This window comes from Heteronotia binoei, chromosome 6, assembly GCF_032191835.1.
Source record: "Heteronotia binoei isolate CCM8104 ecotype False Entrance Well chromosome 6, APGP_CSIRO_Hbin_v1, whole genome shotgun sequence".
Classification (NCBI taxonomy): Eukaryota; Metazoa; Chordata; class Lepidosauria; order Squamata; family Gekkonidae; genus Heteronotia; species Heteronotia binoei.
The window spans coordinates 46743856-46761355 of NC_083228.1; the positions used below are offsets into that span (position 1 = coordinate 46743856).

At 38.4% G+C, this 17500-nt stretch overlaps 1 protein-coding gene across 7 annotated transcripts in view; it reads left to right on the forward strand.

Moving 5' to 3' along the window:
- Positions 1-17500, forward strand: part of EBF3 (EBF transcription factor 3) — a 205857-nt gene that overhangs the window by 121193 nt on the left and 67164 nt on the right. For 5 of the 7 annotated variants that reach the window (XM_060241414.1, XM_060241408.1, XM_060241411.1 and 2 more), the window contains exons 7-8: positions 11288-11369; positions 14938-15082. In XM_060241414.1, coding sequence (XP_060097397.1) covers positions 11288-11369; positions 14938-15082 — 227 coding nt within the window. The remainder of the gene's footprint in view (positions 1-11287; positions 11370-14937; positions 15083-17500) is intronic. The other 2 variants (XM_060241410.1, XM_060241413.1) reach the window with 1 other exon arrangement.

A 17500-nucleotide genomic window follows, 5' to 3' on the forward strand; every position in this document is an offset into this window, starting at 1 on the left:
CTTCTCTGCGACATGACATTTGTTCAGAAGATTAGCCAGGTTGTAATGTGTAGCATAATTGCACTGTGTGGATGTCCCAGAAGTGAAAACCTAATTGCTTGACAGGACTATAACTTTGTGGTATGCTCTCACCTTGTTAGGTCCTTTTCTGATGCAGTTCAAATGAAGTCTGGCCGCAGGTGTGCCTAATTTACCTCGCAACAGAACGTGTTGAATTTAATTGCACAGTGGTTGTTAGGAAAAATTGGTGGGTGGAATATCAAGTGACTCAGTGTACACTGATGGCAGATGGGCGTTAAGAGGCATTGTGAGCTAAATATATAGGTGAATTGAGTTAATAAAAGATGTAATTTTGATTTCAAAATAATGAATACTTGTTGTAGATAATACAGTTTAATTAAGAAGATACCTGCCATTACTTTAGCAGTAGAAAGTAAGTTCAAAGGGAAAGCAAGGAATGCTGACTTTTAAAAATGAAAGCAGTTTTTATAAAATAAATGTAAATGCAGGATTAGCAGAAAGGCTTTTTTTCTAATTGGTTAATGCTATACTTTGTTCTTACCTATGTGCACTAGTTACCATCAAGAGCATACCCATGGAACTCTCTCCATTTTTTGTCCATTTTTCCCTCAACATTTGTCAACCACCAGCAAGGGATGTAAATGCCACTGAAGTTGAGCCTTCCTTAGTTCTGAACACCCTATTCAAACAGCAGCACATAGCCCCTTTTGTTCCCTGGACCAATGTAATATTTTCTTCCTGAACATTTTGCAGCAACTCAACTAATATCTGGGACGCTAACAGCCAGACCAGTGTCCAGTCTCATACTGTTCCAGTCTTTGGTCACTTTACACATCATAGTTTCAGTGATGACTAGACAAGTAACATTAATTCCCCACCCCACCCCTAAAAGCTATGCAGATACTCAGGTTTTTTCAGGTTAAAACAAATCAGAAGAATTTGTGGAAGGAATTGAGATATATGCAGTATTTCTTTACAGGTGCATTTTTTGAGTGCTTCAACAACATAAAACATAACATTTAGTTGTGTTACATCCATAATCAATGGCTGGGGAGGGCTCACCATTTTTGTAGTAAGCCTACAAAAGTTCTGTTTTCTGCAACTTTTTTTTTTCTTTACATGTACATGAATAGGAATGAGGAAGAAACAGCTATAACAAGAGCAGTATTTCATCCAGAGCCATACAATCACAAACCTTAAAAGAGTATCCACTTTGATTCAAACAATACATTATTATGATTATTATTTGATGATTATTGTTTACAATATTTCTATCCTGCTTTCTGCCTTACAAGGCACATGATGGCACCAAGTCTGTTTCTTTAAACCTTGGATGGTGACTTCAGTTTTTAGAGCAATATAGGCATAGAGGTGAAACTCTTATCCATAACTTGTATGCTCTCTTTTCAGTAAAATTCCCCACAGACAAGTACTCTACTCTCTCACTTTTGTAGCTGAAGCAGATTGGGATCAAGAGTATCAATCTGTGCACTTTCCATTGGGTATGTCGCTAGGCACCAGCACAATTTTGTTTTTGCATATCCTTAAATCCAGTTTTGTAATCTGTCATAGGGTAAGTAGCAAAGTAGTAAGGGGCACATCCTCTATGTATCATGTGTTCATTCTATTGTCAATGGCTAGTAGTAAATTGAGGCTACTGAGCAGGGCCGGATCTAGGGGGGGCAGAGGGGGGTACTTGCCCTGGACAACAACAGAGGAGGTCGCCAAATTGGGTGTGGAGTCTATTGTATTCTATAGGACCATAAGATAGAATGGCCCATAAGGGGGAGTCATTTTTAATTTTGCCCCCCTTAAAAACATGTAGATCCGGTCCTGCCACTGAGAATCAGAGTCACACATGTCCACATGTACTTGACATAGTACTGATCAATACAGGGAATTCTTCCTCCTTTCCTGTTAAAGCAATAGTAGTAGGAAGAGGTAGCAGGGCAGAAGAGTAGAAGAATAAATAAGCAATCACTTCCTCTGTCTCTATTTCCAAGGTATATTGAGCCTATGAGCTTCTGAACAATAAATGCTTGAATGTTGTATTCCTCCCAACATAGCTTTGGTTTGGTGGACATATGGGCAGAACCCACCATTCTGTCCCCAGAACTCATCATTGTCCACAATGCATACAGGCTTTTCTAAAAAAATACTTTTTATTTCAATTTTTTTTTTTAAAAAAAAATGTATCATCAATGGGGAAACAGGCGAGAGAAAGAAATAATAATGATTCAGGGGTGTCGAACTCATTTGTTATGAGGGCTGGATCAGACATAAATGAGACGTTGTTGGGCTGGGCCATGCCATGTCGGGCTGGTCTATGTGTGTATCTATTTAAGATTAGTAGCTGAGATATAAACTTCATAAAGGACACAGACAAACACAATTAAAGTGTTTTTTTTTTTAAACTTAAAATAAAACATCCTTAAAATATTACCATTCATTGGTCTTAAAGGTGTACGTCTCCTATGGGACTGGGCAAAACAAGCTCTTCTTCCACCCTTCCTTCCCAAGGGAGGAATCTCAGCCAATGGAGATAATAGAGGCTTTGCTCTGTAGCTCCTGTGCAACTGAACAAGCCTGGCAAAGTAAGCTGTGATGCAGAAGTCCTGGAAGTGTACATTCTCATTCTTAGCTAAATATTGCATTATCAGGAACCTACAAAGGTGCTGTTTGTATCATCGCAGGAGCGAGCGGTTAGACCATCACCAATCTTTCCCATCACATTGTGCTTATAGTTTATCGAACTATAGTTCTAAAGTTGTTGCTTCCTTGGCTTTCCATTGAGAAACAATGGCTAACCTTGCTGCCGTCAGTAAGATAGAAATCGTAACCTTCTTATCCTTTCTTGGGGAGAAGTCAGACGTTCTAGCAGAACTAGATGCAAGATCCAAGGTAGGAGGAATGACTTGATCTGCTATTCTACCAATCCTAGTTAAGACATCCTGCCAAAATCCTAGTTTGCCAGACTCCCTGGATGATGGGACAGCCCTACCAGCAGTGTGTGAATGTGCCAACTTGGACTTATCCCTTCCAACGCAATGGGCTAGTGCTCTTGCTTATTTTATGTAACTTGGAAGGACTTAAAATACTTCCAAACGATCATCCCTGCTCCAAATCCAAGTATATCTGTACGGTTCTAGTTATTCCTAAATGCAAAATACTGTGTCTTAAATTAGGGCAGAGGGTTGGGTTAGATAGCATTTATTATTGCTTAGAACTGGCGTAACATGCTTCTAAGAATGTGATCTCTGAGCCAAGAAGATTTCACCTCATTTGCAAGTCTTTTGGTGACCTCAGCAACCATTCTGTGTTAGGATAATAATACAGCTCCATCTTATACAGCAGTTTGAGCAGTGATTGGTTATGATTTTTGGAATTAGTAGAGCACCAGAGTTGCTTAAAATATCTTTTCTCTGCCAATCTATTTATACATCTGTAAATAAATTTTGCCATTGTGAGTCAGGTTGTTTGGTGTATGGTATGAAGTTGAAAGAGAAACTCAGCATAAAATCCCATGATTGATCCCTCCCCACCTCCCAAAAAAAAGAGACAAAAATTATAAAAAGATTAAACAGTGTGCAGTAAGACATCTGGAGTTCAAATCTTTCTCAGCCATGAGATTAATGGGTGGTTTTAGGCAGTTATTGTCCTTCAGCCTTAAGCCCTATCTACATTGCAGGAATAACTTAATGGTTTATTTATAGGATTGTTGAATGGCCTGAGATAATGTATCTTAAGTACTTTATACACTTTAACAAACTTTATCATTATCCACACTGAACAGAAATTTCCACATTTTCTAAATCAAGCCTCAACCCACAAACTGAGCATAACATACAGCCATATTTGTAAACTTCTATCCCACAAACCAGAAGAGAACATCTTTGCAGGAACTCCTTGAATCAGTGTTTTTTGCTAACCAAAGAAATGGGTCAGATTGAGACAGGATTTAGCACTGAAACCTGTTTGAATACCATGATTCAATCACAGAAATATATTGCCTTTCTTGCCACCAGTCTCCATATTTTGGGATAAGAGAGAATAGTTGGAAGGAACCAGACTGAACAGATAGGAAGGTAATACAAAGAGAGACGATCTTTCTCCAGCAACAAATGCAGATGTAGTATCTATTCCATTCTCAAGTCTCATATTAAAATCCAAACCAGTTCATACAATTAGAACTAAGGCAGATGTGGTCTTGAAAGAGGCAGCTGATGTTTTGCATGTAGGTTGGTGGAGTTCTAAATTGGTGCTTCCTTGGCTTTCCATTGAGAAACAATGGCTAACCTTGCTGCCATCAGTAAGATAGAAATCGTAACCTTCTTATCCTTACTTGGGGAGAAGTCAGATGTTCTAGCAGAGCTAGATGCAAAATCCAAGGTCTTAAATTAGGGCGAAGGATTGGGTTAGACAGCCATGTTCGCCAGTCCTAGTACAGGCAGGCTTTCTATTGTTCAGGACAGAATGTGGGCAAAAACATGCAGAGGTCCAAGAAGGGAGAAAATACCAGAGGCAAGCATAGCCACTAGAAAATGAGGCAGGTTTTGAGAGCCAGCTGCTTGCAATGGTCTTGAGGAACTCCACCTACCTACATGCAAGACAACAGCTGCCTCTTTCAAGACCACATCTGCCTTATTGCTCGTTGAAATATAATCCATTGGGAGGCAGACCTCAGCAGCTCAATAGTGATTTGTCAGGGTTGTCTCCTTTCAGCCTTCTAATAAAGCTATATGGAGGGAGAATGACTATGATGATCAGTAAATGTCTAAGGATTTGGGACTGGAGAGAATCTGATATATTCTAATAGTGAAATCAGTCAGATTGTAGGATACTTAAGTCTAGTGACTGGACTTGTGAATAGGCAGGACAGATATTTCTACAAACCTGAAAAGGGCCCCAAGTTTGCATGAAAAATGTGACATTAAAAATAAATAAATTGGGAAAGGGTTTAAAAAATCCTGAAAATGATGAAAGGAACACCTATAGTTTTAAACAGTGGAAAACCTCAGTTACAAGACAATCACAGTATCCCAAGCTGGTTTTCTGTGAGTAAAAAGGTGGGGGGAGGGTGAGAGGTCAGGTTCCTTTCCAGGCCTATGTTGGCCTTGGGGGGAGGACTCATTGGGGCCAGGCCTAGCTAGGATTGGGAAATTCCTGAAGATTTTGTGGTGGAGTCTGAGGAGGACAGAGTTTGGGGAAGGAATATAATATCAGTGAATTCACCCACTAAAGCAGTTATTTTCTCCGGGGAATCAGATCTCTGTCATCTGATGTTCAATTGTAATTCTGGGCAGGACTTTTTTGGTAGCAGGAACTCCTTTGCACATTAGGTCACACACCCCTGATGTAGCCAATCCTCCCAGAGCTTACAGGGCTCTTAGTACAGGACCTACTGTAAGCTCTTGGAGGATTGACTACATCAGGGGCGTGTGGCCTAATATGCAAAGGAGTTCCTGTTACAAAAAAAGCCCTGATTCTGGGAGATCTCTGGCTCCCACCTAAAGGCTGGCAATGCTAGGCCTGAAAGCAACTTCTGAGTGACTGAAACCACTTGATTTGCATGACTCAATTAGGCCTAGTAACCGCCCTATGAAAGCCAGTGTGCTATAACAGTTAGAGCTTCAGAGTAAGGTCTGGGAGACCTAGGTTTCAATGTTCCATCTTGCTGTGGAAGCTTATTGGGTGATTTTGAGCCAGTCACATACTGGCAGCCTAACTTACCTCAGAGGGTTGGAGACTGGGAAGGGTCTGGTTTGAGGAGGTTAAAGACCTCAGAGGGGTCTAATGTCAATGCAGCCATTTCCTCCAGAGAAGGAACTGATCTCTGTAACTGGATCTGTTGTGATTCTAAGAGATCCCAGGTCCCACCTGGTGGCTGCCCACCCTAGAAGGAGAGAAGGAAGAAAGAAAAGGGGAGAGTCTCTCAGGGCCTTCAGGAATGGGAAAGTGGAAATAGCAAGAGAGGGGGAAATGAAACACTGCCCCCAAGTCCCTGCAGATTCCCGCTTGTAGAATACCTAATCGTGAACCTCCTCTAGGAAGAAAGAAGTCTTCTCATGCTTTTCTCTGCAGGCTTCTGTCACTATCTTTCACGCTCTACTGAAATACTAAAAAGGGATACCAATGACTAACATAATATTCTTTAATATATTTTGTTGTTGTCAGGTTGGGTGCAGCTCATCTTAGAAAAAACTTCCTCTTATTGTAAGGATTATCAAGATTGTATTACAATGTTTAAACTGGAAATATAAATGCTATTATTCTATTGTGGTTTTTTATTCAGCATTAGTATCAAACTCTACAATTCTCCCTTCCACTCAATTAATTAGACACAAAATAATTTCAGAGATTCAACTATTCTGTTTTTTCATACCATCTAATCTTTAATTAGGGTTGCCAACTGCCTGGAAGGGGGAAAAAAAAGATACCCTGTCCCTTTAATAGAGGGCTGAGGAATGTTATCTGCTGGGTAATGTTATTTGCCTCTATTCCATGGAAGTAAATGGCCAACTTCCTATTTCTGCACCTTAAGCCTTTGTTAAAGGGACAGGTCACTTTTTCCAGATCATCAGGCAGTTATGACCTTTGGCTTCATGCAATAAAATTCTACCTACATATCTACCTACCAGATCTTCTGGCAACTAAACTACATTTGGGGTGTATTATCTACCCCTGTTGTATTTCACAGAAATAGCAGAATGCAGATAAAAGTGGCAGTAGAACTTTAGGACGTTTTCACCACTGCATGTCACCTGTACAATAAACAATGGGTGGAATCACACTTGAGATTTGCTGCAGTGGTCTCTCAGGTTAAAAAAAAGTCACCCCAAAAAGAGACACTCTGTGGCAATCAGACTGTGCCTGACACAGGCATGGAGTCACACACGTGCTTAGAGGAGCATTCAGACTATTCCTGTGTGCAGGGGGCGTGTGCATAGCATGCCCTGGCTGATAGATGGCCTAGAGGCGTGCCATGCAAGCAATTCAACAATTTGCTACCAGGAAGTACTGGCAGCTATTTTAAAGTGTGTGGGAGGCATTGCAGGATGAGGTAGGGGTGGGAGCAGCACGGGGACCAGATTTGCCCATGTGAACATGCCTGTTTGATCCAGAGGGGATATACAGTCCTCATCATCACCATCATCAATTTTATTTGTCCTTCATGACAAACTAATGAACCTTCCTGATAAACATTTACCTCACATCAGATGTATATTCTTTGACTAGAAAATAGGTGCAAAAATGTTAGAAATGATTAATTTTAGAGATTTTAAATGTTCTTAGTTTTACTTTAAAAACTAATATCCTTAGGTTCAAGGCATAGAGGTTTTTTTCCTCTTCAAATAATTAGACTTTGGCTTGGGTTAGGGTATACTCCAAAGGAGTTTTTATAATGTTGTTAGAAGGTTAATTCACATTCCATAAAATGATATTTTTCTTTGCCCTCCCCTCCCAAAACAATGATTCAGGGAGGCAAAAGGTGATTGGCTAGTATTGCTCCTGGCAAATCAAGAGCTTGTGCTATTGAAATGAAACACAGTGTCATTGGGAGGAGGAACTCAAGGGAAGAGAGACTTTGAAATGTGAATATGTAGGGAGAGAGAACCTACAAGCCTGGAATTGAAGGCTTTTGATATGGAACTGTAGGCTGTGATTCCCTCTTGTAGTTGCATGCATGGATTCCACACACTGGACTCCCAGGTGCTGCAAGAATGAATATGTTTGATGGGCTACTTCATGATTGTGGGTGAGGTTTTGCCCTACTGTCATTTTAAAGAAAATATCTATCTATCTATCTATCTATCTATCTATCTATCTATCTATCTATCTATCTATCTATCTATCTATCTATCTATCTATCCTCCTCTTTTCTTTGCAATAATGGCCTGAAGCTGCTTGTATTGTTCTCCTCTCCTCAATTTTAATAGCAATAAATGTTTGGCTTCCAAACAACATGGGAGCCAACTGTGTCAGATCTTGGTAGGAGCCTTGAAATGGTATCTACACAATGGCATCAAATTGGCTGCAAATTATTCTGGAATCCTAGAAGACTAAGGATTCTCAATGTTTTGATTCTTATTGCTTAATATTACTGGATAAACAATATTTTATGTGTGAAATGACTCTCATGGAAGCACATGTTATACAAATGGTGGGATGAAGCAAAGAACTGAGATGCTATTTCTATATTATGATGATGATACTGAATTTATATCCTGCCCTTCACTCTGAATCTCAGAGTCTCAGAGAGGTCACAATCTCCTTTACCTTCCTCCCTGTGAGGTAGGTGAAGCCAAGAGAGCTCTCACAGAAGCTGCCCTTTGAAGGACAACTCCTGCGATAGCTATGGCTGAACCAAGACCATTCCAGCAGCTGCAAGTGGAGGAGTGGGGAATCAAGCCCAGTTCTCCCAGATAAGGGTCCACGCACTTAACCACTGCACCAAACAGACTCTATTCAGTGGAAATGGTGTATAGTAGCTCTTTCACAAAGATAGCTTTTGTAGGATTTATGCTTTAGGCTTCAGGCTGCACATTGTAACACTGAGAACTTTTGCAGTTCTATGGAGTTAAAATCTTTCTTTGCAGTTGTTTGAAAAACATTTAAATCACCTTGACTGGATCCAGACTGGCACTTTAAGCCAACACAGGGACAGCTCACAGAAGGATCAAAAAATCAAATCCGAACGAGCACATCTTTCGCCTGTCCCACTCCCGTACTCACCCCATCCTTAGGCATCTCTGCTGCGGCTCAAAAAGCTATCACTTCTGAAGTGAAATTTTTGAGCCGCATGGTATCAGTGGGCATCTGAATGTCAGCGTGTGCATGCTAGGTGAATTGGCAGTGTGAACTCACCATGCTGCCTAAAGCTAATTCCAGCTTTTTTTAAAAAAATATATGGGAACTTTGCAGTGGAGCCAACCTGATTTGGGATGCCTCCCATGTGCTCCAATCTACTGGTCTGGACCCAGCCCTTGTGGTTTTTTCCCAGATTACAAATGCAGTATCATGTCGTAGAATTATAGCATGAAGTGAAAGAGCTAGTTTCTAATCCAGTAGCACCTTAGATATCAACAAGATTTTTGGGATATAAGATTTCAAGAGTCAAAGCTTCCTTCATCAAACATGGGGAGTTCCCTTTTTCAGATACTAGGAGATACACATTATCCATGTAGTATAGTTCTGTTTTGTATACAAGCTTGGTTGAGCTAAACATATATTATTTAAATATATTTATAATCCCACCTGAACCACAAGGTAAACATAATAATTGAATATGTAATAAAATTTTAAAACATGCCTAGTTTCTTTTAAAGAACTCAATATAATTTTTTTCTGTTCACAAAAGCAGAGAAAGTGGACAGAAATATTTTTTTCTTCCCTTTCCAAAATACTAGAACTTGGGGGCATCCAGTAAAGTTGATGGTCAGTAGATTCGCAAGGGACAAATGAAATACTTCTTAACATGAGTGATTTAAAATAAGAGGATGTAGTGATGGCCATAGGCATAGCTTTAAAAGGAGATTGGACAGATTCACTGAAGATAAGTCATCAGTGGTTATGAACCGTATTAGCTAAAGGGAACCGCCACATTCAGAGCCAGTATACCTCTGAATACCAGTGTCAGGAGACCATATCAAGGGAAGACCTTATCCTTTAAGTCCTGTTGTTGTTTCTTCAGAGTATTTGCTTGGTCACTGTGTGAGACAGGATGCTGGACTAGAAGGACCACTGGTTTGATCCAGCAGCATTCTTATGTACTTCACATAATAATTTCTAAATTTTCAGCCATTCTCATTAATTGTTAAATAATTTGGAAATACTGTGATCATATTTCTTGCATACTTTATTTGGAAAATGAAAAATTGAGTGTGGATACTCAGATTCCCCTTTGTACTAACTCTGTAGTAAAACAGAAGATCTTAACGAATTCCTAATATTCACAGACAAGGGACAGGTGAACAGGAGAAAAAGACTGAAGTAAAACTTTAGGCCACATTGGTGCCTGCCTGTGTGGTGGATGCACAGGTACACTACACTTGAACTTTGTCCAATGGACAAAGGAATGGGTAATGTTATTCAGGTCACTATCACTGAATAGAGAAAGGGGTGACAGAATCATTAGTGCCAATGAATACAACATTGTTTACTTGTTCATTATTTACACTCCATGAAGGTATGGTCTTTATTAATTCATACCTTTCTCCTCATTCTCTTCTTAATTGTGCAATAATGGAAGTTTGTTGGTGCAATATGTGGCCAGACAACAATTGCCAAAGATCATTTGCTTCCCTCTGTAGACAGTGATACCTTTCTATGTCTATGTTACTTGTGCTATTGCTATGAGTGGTCCATAAGATGGGAACCCAGGGTGCCTTACAGAAAAGAGTGGGCAGCTTTCAGTTTCTGTATAGAAGCCTGTAACCCTTTACAGTGAAGGTTCCCCACATCTGTGATCCCATGGGTTCAAGGGCAAGATGCTAGAAATTGTACTTACTAGCTTCTAGCATGATTGCATGCAATTATAGTAAGAGGCTAACTCTAGTGACATACAACACTTATGAGATCACTTTTTAAAATATTCACGTGTGAAAATATAATAAAGTTTTAAGTCCCCCAAAACTATCCTGTGAACATGATCTTGAATCAAAATTGGATTCACAGCTATGTGGACTGCCTTCTCCTTACAGTTTAGCCATTTCAGTGGCTGGATAGCTCTGTTTCTCTGGCTTTATACTTTGAAAGAGAATCAGTATGGAGGCCTCTCCATATAAGTAGGCCCAGTCTAAATCTTGCTGAAATCAGTTAAAGGATTCTCCCACCCCACCACCACCCTTTTCCTATGTGAAGCGTGCATATCTTTGGGAGCAACTGCAGAGAGATCCGGCACAATAGGTAGGAAATTATAATGTGTAGGACCATTATAATGTTTATTAGCTCTCAAGCACAAAACATTTTTAAAATATGCAGTTTCTCTATTTGATGGCATTATCTACTGTTTGTAGTAGGTAATATTTATCTGAACTGCATTGCACCACAGGAGTATATGATACAAACTATCCATCAAGATTAGTAGATGAAAATAGTTCAAGAGTATGTTGCTATGGGTACTGTTTTCAGTTTATAGAAGTGATCTTTTTTACAGTAAGAAAATAGTCTGTTCTTAGAAACCCATCATGTGTAATTGTTCATACAGAATATGTTAAAGACTTAAATCTTTACTTCCCTAACAAATTTTAATTTTGTATTTTCATAGATTTTTTCTAAAGTTTTTCCTCAAGTGCAATCAAAACTGTTTGAAGAATGCAGGCAACCCACGAGATATGCGAAGATTCCAGGTACAGATTTCAAAAAGAGTTAAGACTTCATGCACAAGACTTGTAAGGATTTGCAGATAAATCAATTATGCACTTAATTTAAGAAGGATTTAGTTTCTTTCCAAATAAAATTTAGTTATATTACCAGTAATTCCCAGTTTACAGAGACCAGAGCTCCAAACCTTCCAAAACTCTCAGTGAGAAAGCAAGTGCTCTTGTTCCTCTCCTTCACACTCATCTATTTGTTATTTTTCTTAGAAAAGCAGACTGTAAATGTTATAACTATATTAGCTGCTTCTCATATGGTGATGAGGTGATGAGAAGAAGTCAGAGCAAGAATGCCCCAGAAGGAATGCCTCTCTTGAACATGTACATAGATTTCAAATTTTTTATCCAAAGGAAAGAGTAGCACCTGCTTTCCTGTTGAGAAATCTGAAAAGTTAAAAACTCTATCCTGCACAGATGTAGTTTCCATATGTATAACTGCACAGAAGACCACATGAGAACATGAAAAATCCTACTGATAATGTTGTTTTCTTTAAAATTGTCCCTGTGTCAATAAGAAGTTAAGCTCCACAGAAATTTTAGTAGTAGTGTAGGAAAAGAATAGACTTTCTTGAAATTTAGAATGCTCTTGATAGAATTCTTAATGCAAAGTGTGCCATAATTTTTTAAATTCCATTTATAAAACCAAAGTTATTTAAGCTTCAAGTTACAGTTTTCAAAAGATACTGTGTTGACTTAGGGCTTCAAAAGAAGACTTCCTACTTTTGCGGATAATTATAGTCTCAATTGATTAGAAATTATTAAGAAAAATATAACATTTTAGATTAGCAATTAGGTGATGAATTGGTCCTAATTTTTTTTTAAAGTTTTGGTTAAATGTTTCACTAGAGCATGTATTATAGATCTCTCTACATAGCTATCCCAATCCAGAGAAAATAGTAAATACTTGTGTATCTAAGGAAAAAATTCCCTTCAGAACAATTCCACCAAGCGTCCATTTTTCATGCATCTCAGTTTCATGTGGCATTGATAATATTGATCCATCTGAACAGAGCATAAGGTCAAACCTGAAATGAGTGGAAATGTCCCCCTTGTCTCACCAGCAACTAAATGAAGCATCAGTCATGAGTGATCTTGTGGTCGGCTGTGGAGCCAGGAGTCACTAGAAAGACTTCCCTGAGTTTGCTTAGCTAATCTGCCTCCTTCTCAGAAGGTTTAAGTGGATTTAACTGTATGTCAGGCCTTGAACAATATGTTAAACTTGTTTTGCTATCTCAGCACTTTTCTTTAGGTGCATTGCAGGAATGAGCCAATAAAACAAAGGAGAGAGCATATGTACTTTTGCTGAACTACAGTATTTTCTCTTTGTGACTACTGACCTATATATAAGTGATGAACAAAAAAAAAGTGTACAATTTTACCTGTCCCTTTTTTTAAAAATGGCTTAGCAACAGGGGGAAATCCACCATATTTGCTTAGAATCATATTTCACATGCTTTACATAATTGCTTTTCAGATGATACAAGGGGGTAAAAATGTGCAGAATGTGTGTGTGGGGGGGAGTTATGTTCACATCAACAAGGTTCACCTCCAACCAATACACATTTATTGAAAAATAATGCTTGGAGTCTGCGTGTTAAGCTCTCTCCCATGATTGGGAACTGTTTTCAGGGATACCCAGTTGTATGGAAAGAGCTTAATGCACATATACATTCCAATGAATGCAACTAAGTAGGATGTGACACAAAGTGCATAACCTGCCCCACGCCCATGCACATCAATTTTGCCTGCTGTTAACATCTGAAAACACCTGTTCCCTATAGGTAATTTTTCTGATAGCTTGAACCTCAACATATTGTATATGTTTAAAAAAGAGATCCCACTTCCTTGTAAAACTGATTCAGGTGAAATTCAAGTTGTCTAGTAATGCAGCTATGGAGAAAAGAATTAGCAATGCAGGAGGTAAAGTCCAACTTTACAAATCTCCCATAAAAGATGTCCTGGAGAAGAAATACAGTCTGACTCTTCAGAGAAAAGTGTAGGCTGCAAAATCACAGACTTCTAGAGAAACACCCTCAGGCTTTTCTCAAGGGGGACACAGATGGCTGCCTCAGAGGAGGCTGAATATACAGGAGAAGGTGCTGTAATAGCTGATTGCTAATTACAGCATGTGGAAAAAAACAGGATCAAAGGTGATCTAAAACATAGAAAATAGAGAAGAATTTACATCTGTTGCCTTGGACTTCCTGTTCTCAAAAGGGGTAAGGATCTTCCAGTTTCATGTATTGTAGGAGGTGCTCTTTCTCAATATTTTCATTTTTCTCAGATATTAAAAGCATCACAATTTTATAAATATGTTGAAGCACTCTACTTTTAAACAATAAAACATTAGAGCAATTGTTTCATTTGGGAGGAGGAAAAAAATTAGAACCCAGTCAGGAGGAACAGTTCAAGAACAGTTAAAATAAAGTTGGAGCTTCTGTCTGAGCCATTACAAATAATTTTATAAATCTGGCTGCTGAATCCTACCATATGTATGCATGTGTTGATACAAAAATAAACATAATCTATGAAAGTACCTTAGATAAAGACAAAATGGGCAAAGTCTTTTTTCTTTTCTATTTCTTGATTTTTTTTTGTAGTAGCATTTCCAGGATGTGGTCTGCTGTTCTTTGGGAGTAGATGTTTAACAGCAACAATATACATTCTTGTATACATTGATTTTACTGTTTACACTGAGAAGAAGAGGGAAGCCAAATTGGTCATATACATCATCTCTTTTATGGCCAGACTCTAAACCTGGACACAAGATTTTTTTAAAAAAACATGTTTTTAGACTTATACCCCACCTCACTCCTGGGTCATAGGGCTGGGGGTGGCTAACCACATCAATAAAGCAGACTGGCTTTCACTCAAAAATAAAGATGTTCCTATGTCATACCAGAACAATTCAGCATTGAATGAACTTGAGAATATATGCATATAGAGTTTATTGCTCTTTTCAGATGTAAAAATGTTTATTATTAGACATTAAATGTAGTTGTGAAAGTGACCAAGAGATCATTTCTAAAAGGAAAGAAGAAACATGTAGTTTCCTTATTTATTAAGCAAGGTATTTCCCGCCCTCCCTCTGACTTAGAGTTCTCACAATTTTTCATTTGAAGACAGTCTCAAGTGTACAAATTTTAATTGGATAAACTATCTAATCAATATATCAACAGATCAATCAAAACAGTAGCTTTTAAAATGAGTGGCTAGAGGGGTGTTTCTGAAACTAATGGCTAGAAGAATATTTTCTCTGAATTGAATTCATTTGTTAGCATAATAGGAGATTAAACTCTAATTAGTGCAGTGGGTGGGAAGGGAGGAAAAAATTGTGAACTGAAAAATCTCTGATAGCCAAAAAAGAAATGAATGACATCTGTGAATAAATGTGCCTGCATGGCAAATGAACAAAGTGCATGGTTTCAGTTTGTATTTTAGAAGAAGGCTTTTTGCACCAACAGCTCACACTCCACACTCTTTGAATCTACATGCTTCAAAAAAGAAATGTTTCTTTTCTTTTCTTTTTCTCCTTTTCCAGGTTGTTGTATCAACAACGGTCAATGTGGATGGCCACGTTTTGGCTGTCTCAGACAACATGTTTGTACACAACAACTCCAAACATGGAAGGCGGGCTCGCCGCCTTGACCCCTCAGAAGGTACGGCCCCTTCTTATCTGGAAAATGGTAGGCACACATTTACATGTCTTTTTATTTGCAATGCTTTTTTGCACCATATTTTATGTTAGTACACTACTACATTTATTTTTACATGTTTCCTTCCCCCTTTTTCATCCCATTAAAATACAGCACATTACCTTTCTGACAGCACTTTAAAGAGAAGGCCCTCCATCCTGCCTTTGCTTCTGACTTACATTTCCTTTCTTAAGTGCTTAACATTTTGCAGCATACAGCCCACTGTCTCATTCTTTTCGGATTGTTTGCTTACAGCTTTTCCTTGCTGTTTCAGTTTTATTTTATTTCATTTTGGCTTGTCACAATCCTCAGTCCAGAAATACATTCTCAGATTATGTATGTAAGTTTAAGTGGATGCTAAGCAATATAACTAAACCTATAAAGTATATTTACTGAGATGTACTTCCTGATGCTGGGCCCTACTGTGATAGACAAAGATGTTACAAAGTATTGAACAACAAAAAAACCCACAATTTTTCTATAAGAAGATAGCGTATAAAGGGTAAAATATTTAAAATTCTCAGGGTCGGCCCTAGACTGTCTGGCATCCTAGGCAAGGCTAACTTCTGGCATTCCTCCTGCACTGATAATGTCACTGAGTCATATGCCCCCCTCAGTTTGATGCCCCCAGAAGGCCAGCACCATAGGCAATTGCCTAGTTTGCCTTGTGGTAGGGCTGGCCCTGAAAATTCTCCAAATTCAGAAGTATCAGTTATACTACAGATCACTAGACTCTGCATGTTTGCAACTATGAACAGATAAGACACTCTTTTACTTAGTTTCATTACCTAAGGCCCAAATCCCCAAGAGCTACATATGAAAAAGAACCACAGAATTTTTACAGTTCTGTAAGTATTTATTAAAGGCACATCCTTCTCAATTCAACACTGTTTGAAAATGTATTTAAACTGAAATATAAATGAAGAGTACCTGTAAAAAGAGGACTTTGATGTGGGAATTACACTCAAGTTATAATATAACATCATGATTCAGGGGGCAGAATGCTGCTTGTTCAAGGAATAAGGACTCTCTTAAAGCAATAGCTATCCCAAGCAGATGAAGGTTTTTGGATTACAGACTAAATTAATGTCAGTCTAGATGTAGTGTTCTGATAAACTCATAGCAATATGCAGGGGTTTTTTGAGCAGGAATGTACAGAAACACAGTTCTGGATGGCTTGGCATCAGGGGGTGTGGCCTAATAGGCAAATGAGTTCCTTCTGGGCTTTTTCTACAAAAAAGCCCTGTGAAACAATGGTGATGCCAGGGGGTGTGGCCTAATATGAAAACGAGCTCCTGGCAATATGCATTTTACACCTGTAGATCTATGAGATATGTATATACATAATTGTAGAATGGATTGTTGCCTAGTATGAGTAGCTACGTAATGTGGTACTGATGGAAGAAATGCTTGCAGCAATAACAAATGTAAGGACCAATTGGATGATGACATAAATTATATGACCCTTTTCCCCTCAGTGCCATATATCAACTGGGACAGTTGGCTTGACCACATGATATGAGTTATTCATATAATTTGCTTTTTCATACATTCCTGCTATAATGTGAAGCCCAGCCTAAAGTTGGATTACTTTAACACATAGGTAAACTATAGATGGGCCTATATCTGTGTTACAGGTCTAGCTTCACACAAACACACACACACACACACAGATATTGCATAAACTCATGAGTGCTGCAAGCCATGGTGAATCAAACAAAATATAATTTTGACATCAAAAATAAAATATGCTTCAATAATTTTTTTTGTTTTTCTGCTCTAATAACTATGCCAAAAGAGAACAAAATAATAATAATAATTAAAGGTTGCCCTGAACACAACAGTCATTATAGTCTATGACGTATTGTTTATCTCTTTCATATGTACTGAAAGTAGGTGTGTGTTTTGCCTGGCAACCATCACTAATGAGGTTCACAATTAAGAAGGTTGAATCCTCTCTCCTAGAGCTTGCTTTCCCAAGAGAGAAGGAGAGACAGAGAAAGACAGCAAGCAACATATAGGTTCAGGAAAACATGTTCAGTGGTGTTGGATTGTAATATAGGTCCAAATTCAGTTCATCTAATGAACTAATATGAACTTAAGCATAATACAAATATTTATTTTTTGTAAATAGTCTAAAAACTGTATGACTTAAGAAAAAATTGCTACTTGCATAGTCAATAATCTTTCCTTTAACTGCAGAAAAACTCCGTATTCCAGCAGCTCTGCAGAACTGTAAAATTGATTTATTTACATAAATGTTAAAATTTGGGGTAAACAGCATATTTATTATTGCTAATGCTGATAGTAAGTCAGTCTGGACTGTTGCATGTATAAAACCACTTAAAAGAAAAAAAAAGATACCAAAGAGCCATAACGTTGCATAAGTGTTGTGATGCAATATGTCAA